At 40.6% G+C, this 12,223-nt stretch overlaps 1 protein-coding gene across 2 annotated transcripts in view; it reads right to left on the minus strand.

The window, feature by feature from the left end:
* BRIP1 (BRCA1 interacting DNA helicase 1) overlaps positions 1-12,223 on the minus strand; it is a 48,754-nt gene that overhangs the window by 10,038 nt on the left and 26,493 nt on the right. For both annotated transcript variants that reach the window (XM_014881185.2, XM_088176848.1), the window contains exons 15-16: positions 7,297-7,456; positions 6,875-6,996 (exon numbers count right to left, since the gene is read on the minus strand). In XM_014881185.2, the coding sequence (XP_014736671.2) occupies positions 6,875-6,996; positions 7,297-7,456 (282 nt within the window). The remainder of the gene's footprint in view (positions 1-6,874; positions 6,997-7,296; positions 7,457-12,223) is intronic.

Below are 12,223 nucleotides of genomic sequence, written 5' to 3' on the forward strand. Positions count from 1 at the left end.
CTGAACCAAATGCAAACTTTGCTTTTTAAGAACAAATATAAGTAACAGTTTAGAATTTTTTTTTTTTTGTTTAACAAGTCAGGCCTATTCTTTGATAGGACATCACCTCACAAACATCTCCAAGTGCCTCCTATTTGCTCTGGTGGGTTAAAGGAAGAGAAAACAGCAGGAAAAAGCCAATGAAGCTGGGCCTGTGTCACTGCATGGACAGGTGGAGGTGGCACATCCACACCTGGGTCAGCTCGTGCCCTTCCCTCACCAGCATGGAAAGAAAAACCAGAAAATGCATAGAAATGTTTTCTGCCGTTCCACTAACTTGTTTCTCTGGTTTTATGAGAGGAAAAATAGTAATGAAAACAAAAAGCATTGCTCACATCATCCAAAAAAATTGTTAAAGACATTCACGTTTAATATCTGCTAATTCCTCACGTCTGAAAAACAAACAAGCAGAAAAAATACCAGGTGGTCACTCCCTGCTTCAATCTCAAAAAAGACATAAACATGTTTTTTAAGCAAATCTCCCCTCCTAAAAATCTCATGTGTCCACTTAGAGTCTCTCTTCCACCTGAAATAGCAATAATTAGAATTTTTCAGGAACACTTTTGCCATCTACTTTCCTCCTGGCGAATGCCAAGGAACCATAAAAGTTTGTGAGTGCAGGAAAGTTAAGACATGAAAACTCATTTCTTTTCTTTTACATCTGAAAATTCTTAAACTAGAAGCAGCATTGAACAGTGCAGTATTTCACTCACTTCAAAAGCAGGAACAAGGGCTGGGAGCTTTAAGACAAATAATGCACGTGTAAAGAGCAGGGTGAGTCAAAAGCAAGTTTCAAATATTCTCACCCCTCACAGACTCTCTCAAAGCCATGTCTAAACACAACATTTCCATTTATTAGCCCACAGGAAAAAAAGATATTATGGTAAGATTTTTATCTTTAAATGTTCCAAGCATTCCAAGTGCAGTGTTAATACATCAATAATATGGAATAAGAAAATGCTTATTAGCTGAATTTTACCATATTAGATTCTGTCGATTACAATAATTTATTAAGGGCATTTTAATGAGTCCACGTAACTAAATAATGCCACTAGACACAAATATAACACTTTTATTTTCACATATAAATATTGCATTTCTTTATAAAACAGCAACAACCCCTCCAAAGTGCATATGAGACATGATCAATATTTGTACTGCTCAATTATCATCAGGATGCTGTTACACACAAATTGCTCAGGTGACCTTTTCTGCCTGAAAATTTCCATGTGCACTTATCAAAACTGCCTTCCTTGGATACCACTGAAGAAAAAAAAGGAAGCAATTCAGATTTCAGACTTGCTGTGTCTCACAGGCAACATGGAAAGATATTGGGATTGAACAGTGCAATGTGAATGGAGATAAAACCAAAACTAGATAGAAAAAAATGGCACAAAAATAAACCACATAGGGAAAAAACACTGCTGCCTTGTTTCTCCATAACCCAAAAAGCTTAAACATGAGCTGCAGCTTCAAGGGAAAGGCAAATAAGCCAAAGGCACTGGAGTGGCCAGGCAGCACCTCCTGCTTTGGGCAGAGCCCAATTCCTCTGACCCTGAACCCCCCCAGGTTTCCCATGGCCAAATCCTTCCCAGCATTGTCACTCTGAACCCCAGCCTGAGATGGGAGCTCCTGGAGCACTGCAGGTGTTGGCAGCTGCAGCCTGGGGCAGCCCCAGCACTGGGAGGTTTCCCTTGCACAAAGCTCGTGGCAGGTTCACCCCAGAGCCATTTCCTGATGCCAGCCTCAGTGGGACTGCAAACAACTTGATCCAAGGCACTGCAACCAAAGCTCTGCTCTCAACGGCAAATTCAATGCACTGAAACAAAATTTCCAGTGAAGCAGAAGTGAAAGAAATCCAGGGGGTTCCCTTGAGGTCCACCAGTGGTGCTGGGGCTCTGGTGTGAGTGTCACTGATCCCCACGGTGAGAGCTTCACTCTCAGAGCCCCAACACACTGTGACAGCAAGGCACACACTGAAAGGTCACCTCTGCTTGCTAAGGACAAGACAAACACAAGAAAATCACTTGGAAATTTTTTTTTTTTTTTTTTTGTCTGGATGGGAAAAGTGAACTGTTAAAGGCAAAGGGGAAGTTTGGATTTGCTGGATTGTTTCACTTGGGGAGATGTTCAGGGATGTGATCTGGCCTGGCCCCAGCAGGACAGCAATGCCATCCTCCTGTGTCACCTGTCACACTGAAATCACAAGTTCCCATTCCCAGCCACAGGATCTTACAGCTGCTCCCACTAATTCAGCTCTCAAATCATTTTGTTTCCTTAATTAACACAATTTCTCTTGGATGCAATAGGGATGTGGATATGTTGGAATCATTGTTAGTTGTGGAAAAGGGAAAAGAAAAAGGTTTTGGAGGTATCTCAGTGCTACCACAGCACCCATGAAACTTCCAGAAATTGTTTACTGCTCTCCACTTTCTATTTTGGAATTTTTTCTCACAGTACTGGAATAAAGAAGAAATTAAAAGTCCTCTATCCCTAAAAAAAATCCTTAACCTCACAGGGAATTTTCTACTAAATATAACACAACAATGACCTCCCCATAAAATGTCATGTTCTCTACTGGTTTTGCCCAGATTTCTTTATTAATAAAGTGAAAAAATATTTTAAGTGATGCAAAGGCAAGATGAAATTAATACAGTGCAAGAGATGCTTCCCAACTCTGGTTAAGCATAATAATAATTAAATTAAATGTTAATATAGCAATAATTTTCTTAGAAATCTTGCTTTTCCTAGAATATGGTTAATAAGTAATGAAATTTTCCAGCAATCACTTATGGTAGCACAAGATTCTTTCTCCCTTCAAGGGACACAAAACATAAAAGCTTAAAAAATCCCACCAGGACCAGAAATTCAATATTGAAACATTTCATTATTCTGAAATGACAGAAATATCTCAATTTGTTGAGATATAGGAGAGGAAGAAACTTCAGCCAAAGAGCTGCAAAATTTTTCTATCATTAAGTTACATAAAGCCCAGCAAATTGTAATTGAAGTGATGATTTCCTTTGTGTTACAAGTCCTGATACTGGAAACAAGAAAGGAAATATTCCCCTATGGCAGCCATGGGAAAAAATTCCCATTAAAGGCAAACTCAAGCAATGTCAGTGCTCAGAACTGCCAGCCTTTGTGATTTTATTTGCCTTGCACATGTGCTGATGTGAAAGTTTGTGCATTTTGGGCTGGATTTTGGTGCAGTTCTGCTGGCTGCTCCATGATTAATTCACTTTTCTGTAGCAGGATCAAAAGCATCTGGAGAGGTGGAAGTGCAGAAATGCTCTCTGGCCAGGGGAGCTCAGTGCCTGCACTTCAGAGCTGCCCATTGTCAACATTTTGGAGCAAGTTCTTTATTTCAGCTCCCCAAGGTAAGAACAGTAAATTATGACTTGAACTAAACAAGTCACACTTGGCTCCAAAATCAGATTTTCCTACCTCTACTTTCAGGTCCCAGAGGTAGGCAGAGGAAATCCTGGTCACAGCCAAAGAAGTAATTTTTGGCTCTGAAATAAATTTTCCTGCTTTACTCAAGCCAAACTCTACCATTGAGAGCACCAGAGCTTTGAGCAATCCTTGAACATTTTCTTTTATATTATTTTGTTTTAGCAACCTGATTCTTCAGCAATATAAAACCCTTTGCAATAACACAGAATTAGAGGGTTGGCCTCTTTCTTCAATCAGTTTTGTTTATAATCAGGTCCTACTTCTGAGCCTGAAGAATTTCTTTCTCCCTAACCCTGAAAAAAAAAATGTTTTAGACTCTCCTCTTTCAGTGAACCTAAGATACAATATGTCTAAAAACGCTGAAGTGAAACTAAATTATTCTCTTTAAAGCCTCCACAGAAAATACTGTAACTTATAAAAGCCCACAGTTACTTAAGGAATTCAAATATTTGCCATTTAATACCAGGATATGTGGCATATATTTAGCACAAACATATGGAAAAACTAAAATTGGATATTATTCATCACTCTTGACAATGAGTTTCTTGCCCAAGATTGATGTCTGGGTCCAAAATTCTACACTTCAAAATATCTAAGAGAAGTTAATTAACAGTATGTTAGCATCAGATAACACATATGTGGGATTATCCATCTCTGCTTGTCACATTATTTATGTTCTCTAATATTACAGCTCACTGCTATTCAATCAAGTCACAAATCATAAAACATATTTAGAAAGCAGGTTGATCACAGACAAGTCATATTAGTGGAGATGAGCCAACATCAAACTGCCAACATAAAATATTGCTCTCCAAAGGTCCAATTCCAGCAACCCTGCTGCTGCTGCTCAGCCCTGGGACTATTACAGGGATTACTCACACAAGTAAGAGCTCTGTGCACGACTAAGGGGTTATGGAATTGAGGCTTAAGAGGACTTTTATGAACCCAAAAAAGCAGACATTCAAAGGTTTTTTCATGTAGAGGCTGAGCACTTTTTAGTGATTTCAATCAATCTCAGAAGCATATAATTCATGGCTATTCCAAGGGAATTGTTAATCGTTTGCATTTCCTATTTTTGAAGGAATGTCATTATTAATCATTTTATCAGTTTCCTCCTCTGGTACCTCTGCTGAGCACCTATTGCAGTGTGAGAGTCACAGATGCACAATTTTCTGTCTAAGTCCAGCCTGACCTGTGTCACTGTGGTTTGAATTTTATGTCTACTGAAAACTCAAGGTCCTCCCCAGAAGTTCCAGGTTTTATCCAGTTTTCTGCTTCAACCAACTGCATCACCAGAGCAAATGTTGTAACTGTTCTCTAAACTTTAACTGTTTCCAATTCCTTTCCTGAGCTGAAAAAGATGTTGAATATTCCAAATTTCTTTTCTATTTCTACAAAGGTACTAATAATCTTCTTCAGAGTGACCCTCCTTCACTTTATCCTTCTTGCAACTCAGCTGGTAAAAAAAACCAGCGTTAATGCAGAATTTTTGGGGATTTGACAACCCTAAAAGCTTGAGCAAAACCAAACCCTGTTCAATATAAAGACATTTAAAATAAAATTAATTTCCTCCAGCAGCCTGCAAGGAGCTCTGCCATGCAGCAGCTCTGCAAATCTCATGCTGAGAGCCTGGTGCCTGCCCTTCTCTCATCCAGAATTGATCACTGCAGAGCTTTGGGCATTTCCCATCCCTAAATAGACACACTCAGACCTTGAGCTGCTTGCAATTTGGCAGCTACTGTTTCTAGCCCTACTGAAAAATTTAGGGGTTTTCTTCAGTCTAATTAAAAAAAAAAAATAGTTCAACAGAACACTGATTTTTAAAATAGAGTTATCAGAAATGTGCTGTAGTGCCTGTGATTCTGTTATTTGCAATATTTGGTTGAACTCAAGGTAAAATCAAACCATATCCACCGTGAAGATAATTCAGCCATAACACATTCTTTTCAACCTAATTTTGTATCATTTAGAACCCAAACCCATTGATTTTCAGGAAATCATTTGGCATTAATTGTAAAGTTCCAGCCCTACAACAGACAAAGGATTTCCAAAATACCTTGTCAGCACATGCCCCTACAAACCAGCATTTCTGACTCCAGAAAAGAGGCTGACCACTCTAAATGTGAATTTTTACACTACAGAAGAGTGCATTGTATTTTAGAAGGACAAAAAACGTTGTGGCTGAATGAGTGCTCCAAGGAATTGTGCAAACATTGGAGGAACTGCCCTAACCCAGCCTCCCAGGTCCTTGTAGGATGTGGCTTTTTCCCAGCAAGGCTGGAATGAGGCACATGCTGCAGACAACAAAGAAGCCTTTGCTTGTTCACTTAAGCTCAGAACACATCTCTCAAACCAAAGCTGAGTCTGTTTGGCCTTTCAAGTGCAAACCTATGATTTTCTTGTTTGATTTGGCATTAGTGAGAACCAGACTCCAGCTGCTCCTGGTATTTATTTATTCTGTGATCCTTCACTTTGTTTCTTGGCTTCACAGAGCAGTCCCAAAAGTCCTCAGAGGAACACACAGGACAGAGCAGTGACAGTGACAGGACAGAGCAGTGACAGTGACTGGGAGCAGTGGCAGCACCTCAGTGGCACGGACCACTAGAAAGAAATGCTGTTACAAACTAACCAATAATAAACCTTATTTTCAATAAGCAGAAAGCCTAGAAAAATACTTTTCTATATTTATTGGCTTTCTTTTCCTTTCAGCTCTGCAGTGCCTGCTCTAATGGAACATTATCTGTCAGACAAGCCCTGCTCAAGTCAAAAGGAAGGAAGTGTTGAGGTGGGCAATTACACAGCAGTGCAACAGGATGCTGCTTTCACCACCTCCTGAAAAACACAAATAGTTTCAGATTTATTTCACTGCAGCCATTTCAAAATGCTATTTTTACAAGGCTCTTACAAGTGTTTGCCTAAAGTTACATGGAGGTTGAATATTCCAAATAGTGCTGTCCTCAGTCTCCAGGAAGAGTTTATGTTGTGTCATAAATTCATGCTTCAAAATTGCAGGCTAATAAAGCAGCACAAGCTTGGAGGAGGTTTCCAGTTCCCCTCTGTGCTGAAGTGGGACACATAATTACACTAAAGAAGGCAGTGGGATTAGAAAGGTGAGATAGTGCAAGCAGTGGGACATACACAGTTCTACTGTCAAATAATAATAATAATAATATAATGAAACAATCTTTATCTTTCCAGCTGTTTTCTGCAATAACCTGCCTTATTTAAAGCAAGATTTAAAGCTGCTCCACCTCTTACCTGTGCAAGGTAACTCAAGGAATTCAAATAGGATGGAGAGAAGTTCAAGGTAACATAGAGAAAAGGTATTTTGTGCATATTTAGTCGAAAAATCAAGTACAACTCTGAAGTGATGTCCTACCTGAAGGTCCTTCACGTTTGGGAAGGGGATTCCAATGGTCACAACTGCCCTGGCATTCTCATCACAGAAATCCAGCCCCTCACTGACCTTCCCTCTGCACACAGCTATGAGCAGAGCTCCATCTGCAACACGGCAGGGACACACTGATTACTGCAGGGAGAAGCTGAGGAGCAGGAGAAACCTGCACCAAAATGTTTCAAAGAGCTGGAATTATAATATAGTGTCATACACTGATTGGAAAAGGTGAGTGGCTTTAAAAATAGAGATTTGTATTCTGATTTCGACCATCAAATAGCAAAATCATTTTACACTATATAATTAATTAATTATGCAAGAACAACGTGGATCTACAACAAAATGTTCAACCTTGAGTTTTACTTGAAGAGTCTGCATCAACTCTTCTGAATGGCTGAAAAATGTACCTTTTTCTCCTTTACATTTGATTGCATCATAGTAGATTTTCAGCAGCTCATCAAAGTCACTCTTGGCCCCTCCCTGGGGCTCTGCAATGACAGTTTTCACATCCTCCAGGTTCCTCCACAAGCCAGTGTGAATCCAACGATCCTTTAACTTCTCCAGCATCTGAAAACCAACAGAAAAATCCACGTCACCCACTTGAAGTGCTCAAATGAAGCACACAAAGAATTTCTTTGAGTGAACTCATATGATTCAGTTTTTTTATTTGCACAGAACCTCAGCTGTGCAGCACTTGGCAAAGAGGAGGTGCACTTATTTTACTAATTAGAAATAATGCAGATTTTTATCAAAGCAGAATTCTCTAAATCTATGTCAGTGGGCACTAAAGAGCACCTTGTGGTATTCCTCAAAGTAAAGGAATGTCATCCAAAGAAAAATGGAAGTTACCTGTTTTTTTGATTACTAAGTAAGATCAGAATCAAATTCCAAATTAATTTGAAACAAGCCTTCGTATCTTAAATTTCCAGAACATTTCAATACTTGAAAATTTACATAGAGAAGTTAGAAAGGAAATATTGATGCAGGATATATCAGCCTCCTCTGCTTCTTGAAGAGCCCATGAGCTTTGTTACACCTAAAATTCTAAAATTACAAATTCTGAGCTGTGCACATTTCACTCCAAGCCAGAACACGTTCAAATCACTCAACCAAATAAACTTGTCCCACTTTTAATGCAAATAGTGAAAATGCTGCATTACAGAAATCAAAGTTGAAAATTAGCACAGAACCTGAAGTCAGCTGGGTGGGGGTCATTTAGGAAATGCATCAACTTCTACATTGAATTTTATGAATTGAGGGAGTAAAAAATTCCTCCTTGATCTGCACAGCACTGCCCTGGAGACAAGGGGAAGGCAAGAAACACATTGCAGAGTGAGCCAAGGAGCCCTGGCTCCATGGACAGAATTAAATCCTTTATTTCACCCTTCTGCTGCTCAGTGATCTTCAGTGTGTTACTCCATGTTGAGGTTACTGAGGTTCATATATGAGATTTAAATTCACATTCTGCAATAAGGGCTGTGCTTTTCTTGTGTCTGCACTTCCCTCCACTCCCCTCCTGAAGACTTTTCCATATTTTGCTGCAGGCTACACAAACTGCTCCATCTGGAACCTGCACTTGCCCTGCTTCATTCCTCCAAAAGCCACAGCATCCCTTCACTGCAGCCCACTTGTTTCCAGTGCACTCCAGCCAAGATCCCAGGATCCTGAATGGGTGATTGTTACCAAAATAATCTGTCCCGTGTCCAGATCCACAGTTTAAGTGCTACTGTGAAGCAGAACTAATGAGCAACAACTAATTGTTGTCACATTTGAAAATTGTTAGGAAACTGGTTACAAGACCCTTTACATTTTTCATGTCTCCTCAGCATTAAAGATCTGAAGTCATTCTCTGACATGAAGAATTTGGATGGGTTCCTCACAAGAGGGGACAAATGCTGTTATTTGGAATTTTCCCTGTTTTGTGCCAGCCTCTGCTCAAGGAATTACTCCTGCTTTACTACTGCTGTGACACCATTAGCAAGCAAGCACAGGGAGAGGAAGTGATGAGTATTAGGAACAGTTTCCCCCACCCACATCTGTGGCTGCAGAATAAATCACCTCTGCTCAATGTGTCTGTCCTCCTGTCTGTCCCCTTCCCTCCCAGCTCTGCCATTTCCTGGCAGCATCCTGTCTGTAATCTCTTTTTCTATAAAGGTTGTAATCCTGTGACTGAGCAATGAGTGTCCATCTTGCCATCCCAGCCTGCCACTGTGGCCTCAGTTCTTGGATGTGATGTGGAGATAATTCTGGGAAAGCAAAGAATCAAACACATTACAGCTCTAAGTACATCCATTTGGGATGTGCCAGGGGCTCTAACATCATTAAGTGCCCACATTTCATTCCTCCTCCTCCTCCTGTGGAGCTGGGCCCCACTCAGCAATCCCTGCTCAGCTGCCTCCTGGCACTGCCAGGGACAGAGCACAGCAGATCCTTGGGTAGAGCTGAATTTCACATTTCCATCCATAAAACCATCCAGGCTTTGACTTCTAAGGGTCACTCACCCCTGATTTTCTCCTCTCCTCTCTCCTCTCATCCCACCCTGTGGTATTTCTCACCAAACACACCCCTAGGAAATGTCCTTGCCAGAAGGACAAGATTCCTCACAAAAATTCCTTAATCCCTCAGTCTCATTGTATTTCTCTCAGGAAAATTTATATTCAGAACTGCAAAGATGGCTGGAGAAAACCTTCATCCAAATTCTTAAGAAAACAGCTTTTCTCTTTGTGGGTTCCCCAGCCCCTCCAAACAAGTTTCTCCTGGACCAAGCTTCAGGTTTCTTGTTTCATTGACAGCAACCATCACAACAGAAAATCTGTGATTTTGATGGATATATGGGAATTATTTATGAAATCTTTGGCAAGAAGGGAGCAGTTCATTTAATTCACACAACAGCTATTACCTCTTCCATTAATGGACTTTGCTAGATATGGAAACTTTCCTTGTATCCACAAAAACACAAGACCCGTGGCATGGACAGACATTAAAACAACAAAGAATTATGGAACTGACTGAATACAAATAAATAAAATATAGAACACACACATGCCTCAGAAGAGCCAGGAACCAAGTGCGGGTTTCTCATAAAAAATTATTTCACTTTGGGTTGGAAAAGTGCAAATGGGAGCGAGATCTAATGCCAGGAATCACAGGAAGGAACCATTAATGCCCCCAGTCAGTCACTCCTCCCACCCAAGGGAATAATAGTTCCTGCACTGGAAGGCAGCCTGTGTATATTTTATTAAATCCCTTAAAAATGGATTCTCAAATGGTTTATTAACAAATGGTCTTCCTCCAAGAGAGCAGAAAATCTTGTTAGAAAGAATCTGTCATCTTCCCATGCACTGGGGGGATGTTTACTGGGATAGCTTTTCCCTTTTAGTCCTTCCTGCAATTTACAGACACCTGTAAGCTGTGATCCATAAAAACCTGGAGCTCAAGTGTTCAGCTCCACCATCCGTCCATGCCAGCATTCCCTTTTGAAGAAGTTTTGGAAGTTTTTTGGAAGTTTGGGGCTGGGGGGAGCTGATTTCCCACCACCTCCTTCCATTGTGCTGCACTCCAAGGCCAAACCCTCCTGGGTGTGCCCACAAAGGAGAAGTTTTGCCCTTTTCCATTTGCTGCTTTGTTTTATATAGTGCCAAAAATCACATTAGGGGGCTCCCAGGTCACGAAGCAAACCCAGAGATTTGTTAAATGTATTTTACCCTAAGGCAAGTTGATTGTAATTTTCATCATTGGATCAAACAGGGAGTTGTGGAATAGAAGAGCTGAGAAAAGGTCTAACAGAAAAATTCTGGTTTATTTTAGCTCTTGTCCTGTTAATTTCTTTATATAAAATAATCCTTAAATATTTTAGCACTGGTTTACGTCATGAATGGATCCCACCTTTTCAGCAGAGAAAAAAAAAAGTATCACAGAAATAATCAAAAGTGCTCAGGGAGGCAACAAAACACCTAAAAATATCCAAGGATGCTCCAGAGCAGTACAGGATAAAAAGGATAATGACCTAAGAAACACCTGACAGCAGAGTAAAATAGCTCTGACTTTACTGGGTAGTTTAACAACTCTTAAAAAAATAGAAATAATTATCATTGTAATTGCACTGTGAACCTGTAAAACTACAAGCTGTCTTGTTTCCCACACATTTAAACAATAATTGCACCAAAGGTATTTCAAGGTGAACAGAACTTACACAAACATTTTGTAACCCTTCTCAAAAATCTGCCATTATACTCTAAAATAACCCCACTTCTCCAAACTTTGCTTTTTAAAATCCTGGCTCTCTGGAACGATATGAAATTGCACTTTTTCATTATTATTCAAATATTCAGGTAGTTGGAGGAGAGAAAGGGAAGAGCCATTAGGTTTTTCTTAATAAAAAATCACAGTATTGGCACCACTGTTAGTGCAAAAAGTCTGAGCTCCCCAAGGGAGCAGCATTGATCTAAAAGCCTTTTCCCTGGGTTTGCTCCCAGGATTTTCTTTGTGAATAAACACTGCTCCAAATCAAAGTGTGTCTCCAGTGGGCTGGAAATGTGTCTGAAGGGTCAAACACAAGTTCCACAGGCAGGGAGGCAGCAAAAAACTCCAGAGCTGAGCTGCTCCAGGCTGGGCTCCCTCCACAACCTGCTCTGGGTAAAACAGGGCCTGCTCCAACTGGGAATAAAAGGGACAGACTGGGAAGGGAAAAAGGGAGACTGGGAAGAAAAGAGAGCTCCTGGCACCAAACAGGGCTCTCATTCCCCCACCAACATGGAGAGTGCCACAGACTCCCAGTGCTGCTCTATCCACTGCTCTGCAGTGTTTGTATCTTGCCAATAAAATGACAGGTGGCACACCCAAAGAGTTTTGTTTTTTTTTAATCTGAAAACCCTCCCATTCAGAGATTGCTGAGAAGAAATTCACCTCCCTTGTTTTGCTACACTGGGGCTGCCTGCACAGAAACCAAGCACGGGTTGTTTTGGATCACAGAACAGCTCAGCCTCGACCTGCATCAGCTGCCTCTCCTCTTTCTTTCAGTGAAAAGAAAGATAAAAATAAAAAATCCCCATGTATTCTGACAGGTCCTTCTCCAACCTGAAGCTGCTAGGCTGGAGGAGATCATCTTTTGCACTCCAGCAAAGCTCTGCTGATGCCAAGGCACAGATGTTCTGATCGTGGCTCATTGCTGAGGAATTGCAATTCCCTTCACAACTTCCAGGAGGAGATTTGCTGAGTCAGCTGCTTACCCACAGCTGGAAGTTTTTTGTTCCAATCTCTCTGGTCCCAGGAGAATTTACCTGGATGAATTTTCTACTTCCATTATGAAAGGATGGAACTGTCCCCTGTATCAGT

The sequence above is a fragment of the Sturnus vulgaris genome, chromosome 21 (assembly GCF_052056855.1).
Source record: "Sturnus vulgaris isolate bStuVul1 chromosome 21, bStuVul1.hap1, whole genome shotgun sequence".
Classification (NCBI taxonomy): Eukaryota; Metazoa; Chordata; class Aves; order Passeriformes; family Sturnidae; genus Sturnus; species Sturnus vulgaris.